The sequence below is a fragment of the Crocodylus porosus genome, unplaced genomic scaffold (genome assembly GCF_001723895.1).
Source record: "Crocodylus porosus isolate Cpor-Errol unplaced genomic scaffold, CroPor_comp1, whole genome shotgun sequence".
Taxonomy (NCBI): Eukaryota; Metazoa; Chordata; order Crocodylia; family Crocodylidae; genus Crocodylus; species Crocodylus porosus.
In genome coordinates, this window is record NW_017728928.1 from 1,197,106 (window position 1) to 1,202,488 (window position 5,383).

Below are 5,383 nucleotides of genomic sequence, written 5' to 3' on the forward strand. Positions count from 1 at the left end.
CCGGGCGGGGGCGCAGGCGGCTCCGCTTTACGGCTCCTCTGCGGCCGCCGCAAAGGGGCGGGCAGTTTGCGACAGGCCGGAAAGCGGGGCGGGGCCGCGGGCCCCGCTTCCCCCACTCCCGGGGGCTGGGGCGGTCATGATTGGCCACTGACCGGAGGGGGGCGGGGGCCAGGGAGGCCCCGCCCCCAAGCTGGGGGACACCCCTCCTCCCCGTGACCTCTGCCCCCAGCTGGGGAGGACCCCAGGGTGCTGAGCGCGGGCGCTGCGGGAGGGTGCAAGGGTCTTTATTTCTGGCGTGGCCCGCGGGCCGCATCCCGCCCTTGAGGGCCAAGGTGCGAGGCCGTCAGGGCGCCGGTCGGGTCAGCACGCGGCGGCGCTTGGCGGGCCGGGGGCCGTGCCGGCGGGCCGCGCTCAGCTGGTCCACGAAGGCCTCCACGCCCTCGAAGCGGGCGGTCAGGTCGCCCAGCCGCTCCTTCAGCGCCTTGAACTGGGCGTGCAGCTCGTCCAGCGCCCCCGACAGCGCCGCGATCCTGCGGGCGGGCTGCGTCAGGGCCGGGCCGCGGCAAGGCCGGGCGGGGCGGGAGCGTCCCCCCGGCCCCAGCGGCTCACCGTCCGTAGTCGGGCAGCACGGTGTGGTGGTCGAAGAGCAGCATGTTCTTCGTCTGGGACAGGATGGCGAACTTCCAGTTGTCCAGCACCACGGTGAGGTTGGCGCAGCCCTTGGCGCTCACCTTCTCAGCTGGGGGGAGACGCGACGGCATGGGGGTCGCTGCGCCTCAGCTGAGCCGGGCAGCTCCCGTGCCCCCCGCCAGCCGAGCGGGGGTCTTACCTTCTGGCCGGTAGTCCCGCTCCGCTGGCTGCCGCTTCTGTTTGATGGCACAGCCTGCGGCTGCCAGGAGCAGGCAGGCGAGAACCCGCTTCATGCTCCTCCTGCACGACGAAGCACGGGAGAGGTTGGGACGGCTGCCCCTCTGCTCCATCCTGTGTCCGCACCCGGCGGGGGTGGGTTTTGGCCCAGCAGGCCGGGGGGGGACGGCCGCATGCCCAGACGTAGGGGTGGGCAGCCGGGCACGGACCCAGGAGGACGCAGCTGGGGTATTGTTGGCTCCTGGCACCTGTGGCTGCCAGCTCCTCGTCCCAGCCGGGCCCGAGCAGGGACCCCCTTGCATGCCAACCAGGGGCACGCTGCAGGGGTGCCCCTGCCCGGCAGGAACGCGGCAGCTCCTACCTGCTGTGTGGAGCCCCAGGATGTGGCGACTGCCCTGCCTGCTCCCAGCTTCTCCGACTCCGGCCCCAGCTCCTTCCCCTTTTAACACGCCGGCCTGGCCTCTGGCCAAGCCACACATCCCCGCTGATTGCAACCAGACCAGCTTGGCCTGCCAGCTGCCCGCCCCCCTCTGTCCCTGGGGACGAGGCCATGGGGAAGGGCCCTGGCGGGGGGAGCTCCGGGCAGCAGCTGCCCCCGGTGCTGCTGACATCAGTGCTGGCTCCGGCCTGGGGTCGCCGAGGACACAGGCCAGGAACCTGGCAGCCGAGCTCGGGTTCTGCCCCAGGTGCTGGGGCACAGCATGGCTCGGAGCTACTGCTGGGATTGCCCAGAGCAGGGCCCTGAGCTTGAGCCAGCTCCTAGCAATGCCAGGAGCCATTATCATGGCCTCGGTCCCGGCCCGGCAGCTCCAGCCTGCAGGGATCCGCAGGGCTTAGCCCTTGCCTTGTGGGCATAGCTCCGTAGCACCCAGCCCTGCCGTTTGCTGCTGCAGCGCCCTGACAAAGCTCCCCACTGTCCTCTTCCCTGCCAGAGCTGCTCCCCCAGGTCAGGACTTGCGCCCACCTGGCCCTGTGGCTGGGGGAGGCAGGAAGTAGAGATCGGAGAAGCCGCAGGAGGTTTGCTCGTTGTGGCCCGCCCAGCGGCTAATACACTCAAGATGCCTCACCTGACTCACACAGCTGTCTGCCTCTCTGACCTCCTGGGTATGGCTGCCTCCTGCTGAGCCCCCAGCAGCAGGCGTGGGCCTCCCTGGACCTCGGACCAGGCTGTGCTCAGGGGCCTACAACCTTCCCATCAGGTGGATCGAGCCACAAGGCTGGACAGTGACCCAAGGCTGGGGGTGCAAGGGCAGGCACCTGCTCTGAGTGCAGCCAGGCCCCCATGTCCACCTAGGAGGGTGGGTCACAAGCCAGGGCAAGGCATCTCCTGGGGCTCTCATCTGTGCCCAGCTACTCAGTGCTTTGGCTCTGCTCCTTGCAGGCAGGCACTGGGGCCCAGAACAAAAGGGCAGACGCAGCTGTTCCCATTCCAGGTACTTTATTGGATTCCACTTGCGGGAGTTGAGGGCAGCAAGCCCAGCCCCATCTGGTGCACCCCTCCACCGCCCCCCCGCCACCATGGGAGGAAAGCAAGAGCAGTTACAGCCCAGGGCCCTAAGCAACACGCATGCCCCGGGCTGGCCAGCCAGCCAGACGGCTGCCTGCCTGTCCATGCACGGGGCAGGGAGCAGCCACTAGTCCTCTCGAACTGAACCTCTCCCCGTGGGGCAGAAACTTCAGCCCCGGGGCCAGGCTCTTGCAGAGGAAGGGGGGGGGAGGAAGGTGACACCTCCCAACTTGTGTGGGGGGCTTGGGTAAATGGAGACTCCAGAACCGGCCTTGCAGGGCAGCGGAGAGTGCAGGGAGGCTGGTCTACCCTATGGGGATGGCCCGGTCTATCCTAACACCCAGCCTGGGAGTGGAGCCCAGTGCACAGAGCAGCCTGCCTCTGGGAGCAGGGAGAGGTGGCTCCTATGCAGGTCTGGAAGCCAGGAACATGGAGGGGAGAACCACCAAGGGCTGGGGGGAGGTAGCTGGGAGCAACCGGCCACTGGCCAGCTCTCGGGGTGGCCAGCCAAGGTGCATCTGTGATGGGCACTGGGAGGGCTGTAGCCCCAAGCCCAGCTCGGAGTCCAAGGGGGAGCTTTGAGCCTGGGTTCCTGCAAGACGCAGGAGAAGAGCAGGCCACAGCCCCGGCCAGGACCCTCCTGCCTGGATGCTGAGCTCTGCTTTGTGGGTGCCTTCCCCGTGCTCAGACTCCAGCTGTGAATGTAGCAGCCCCGGCAAAGTGGGCACGAGTGGCAATTCCTTGCTAGCAGTTGGCACCTGCTCTGCATAGAGGGTGCCAGGCACAAAGGCGAGGGGCTGGAAGCAGGGGATGCGAGGGCACATGCCACTTGGTGCTATGCCCCCATTGTTCCTGTGCCGGATGGTAGGCTTAGCCAAGAAGCTGGCTTCCCCCTCTAGCTTGGGCACTAGGGATGGGCACCCCCCCAGCAGGCCCCTCGTGCTGCCCTGGAGGAGGTGGACAAGCAGGAGCAGCTATGTGCCACCTGCAGCACCTTTCCATCACATGGGTAGAGAACAGGCAAAGCTTTCAGCTGTGGCTATACACTGCAGGGCTGGTGTGCGCCGAGGGCTGCAGGCACAGCCCCATCAGCGACCCTCCTGCCCAGCCCTGGAGCAGAGCTGCCCACACGCAAGCAGATTGGGGTTCTGGGAAGAAAAGCCGGGCACAGGGTGAGGGGGGCAGCAGGCACATGATAGCAGCCTGCCAGACCCAGCTGTGCCTGCTGTCCCACCACCCCCGGCCCCACGCGCTTGGGGCTGCGGGGAGCAGGGGCCAATACCGTGCAAGCCAACGGGGCAGCCCTGTATCACCAGCCCTGCAGCACCCTCCTGCCTTTGCACAACTGGAAGGGAAGGGAAAAACAGCTGCAGCCTAGCAAGGCCTGCGAGCCAGAGAGGCGCAGGGGCAGAAGTGCCAGGGGACAGAGCCCATATCCCTTCTGGGAAAGATGGAAACGGAAAGTGTCAGCTCCCTGCACTGGGTGGGCAGGTTCAGCCTGTCTCCTAACCCCTTGCCCCTGGGCAGCCCCTGGCTGCGAGACCAAAGCCCCCTGGGTGCAGCTGCCCCCTGCCCCGCTCGGCATGGCGATATGGTGGGGTAGCATGAGAAACAATCCTGCGTTACGGAGGGCTGGCTCCAGCGGGAGGCAGGGCTAGGTCCTGGGCAGGCTGCACATCTCGCAGTGATCCGTGCCGGGCTGGTTCATGAAGGTGCAGTGCTGGCAGGCCCACACGGCCGCAGCTGCGGCGTGCTGTGAGCTGCCCACAGCACCATACTCGTGCAGTCCTGAGAGCTGGACGCCCACCGTGCCTGTGGGAGGGAACCGCACGTTACACCTGGCTGGGGAGGGGGGTGTTGCACGTCAGGCCTAGATGGACTAAGCCCAAGACACGACGCCGGAACAGCCCCATGAGCCCAGCCCATGTCTGCAGACAACCCTGAAACCATCCCTTTGAACCCTCCCTTGCAGCAGTCAGGCGCTGCCCCACAGCCCAGCCAGCATCAGCTACAACAGAGGTGCCCCTGGCCACCACGGCTGTGCCTGAGGCCCCGAGTAAGCAGCAGCCTCATGCCACAGGCCCAGCCTGCCTCCGGCCCCCCCCCGCCACTGCTGCCAGGGGGCAGTGCCCAGAGGGGGCAGGCAGCTGCTCTGGAGAGGCCGAGGGAGCCATCTCAGCAGGCTGCAGCCTTGTGGGTAATGAGCTTCTCCTCTGTCCCTGGTCAAACCACATCAGTTGTCCCTCCCCAGCCTGATGCCCGAGGCAGGAGGACAGAGGGGGCCGTGGCTACTCACTGCAGAGCTGCTCGATGGTGGCCCACTGCTCCGATTTCTTCCATGTCTGGGCAAGCTCCTCATTTTTGGTCCTCACAGCCTCCAGCAGCAAGCTGATGCTATCCTGGAATGGGGACAGGCACGCTAGCACCAGTGCCTTGCCACGCAGGGCTCCCAGCAGACCGCTCCCTGCCCCCAAACTGATATCCCACTTTATTCACCCTCTTGTGCTCCTTTTCTAAGGGTCTCAGGCTCCCTAGCTGCATGCACCATGAGCTGGAAGGAAGGAAGGAAGGGCTCCAAACCCTGCCATGAGCGCTCCTGGCTGGAAGAAGCTGCTCCCTGGGGAGTCTGGCTGGCTTCAGGAGTCCTGCTTCCCTCCAGTGCTTGGACGCCTCCCCTCAGCCACCCCCCAAACTTGGACGCTGTATCTTTCTGCTTATAACACAGGCCCAGAAACTGCTTCTATGCAGTGGCAGCATCAGCCCCACACAAACCAGCAGGCGCTGGGGTGCAAACAGAGCTGAGCTGGGCAGCAGGGCTGGCAGATGCTGGGTAAGAGGGAGGGTGCTGCAGGCTGGAGTGGCAGGGATGCCGGGACCTGGGCAGGCGCGTGTGGGCAGGGCCTTGCTCTTTGGACGCCATCACTCGTGGTGCTCTGGTGAGGTGCCGGAGGACTGGAAGAGGGCCAATGTGGTCCCTATCTTCAAAAAGGGAAAAAAAGAGGACCCGGG

The 5,383-nt window shown here is 66.3% G+C and overlaps 1 protein-coding gene across 1 annotated transcript in view; it reads right to left on the reverse strand.

The window, feature by feature from the left end:
• Positions 1 to 2,288: 2,288 nt before the first annotated feature.
• Positions 2,289 to 5,383, reverse strand: part of NPLOC4 (NPL4 homolog, ubiquitin recognition factor) — a 36,518-nt gene continuing 33,423 nt past the window's right edge. Inside the window, exons 16-17 of the mRNA XM_019542792.1 lie at positions 4,671 to 4,773; positions 2,289 to 4,186 (exon numbers count right to left, since the gene is read on the reverse strand). Coding sequence (XP_019398337.1) covers positions 4,029 to 4,186; positions 4,671 to 4,773 — 261 coding nt within the window. The 3' untranslated portion in view covers positions 2,289 to 4,028. The remainder of the gene's footprint in view (positions 4,187 to 4,670; positions 4,774 to 5,383) is intronic.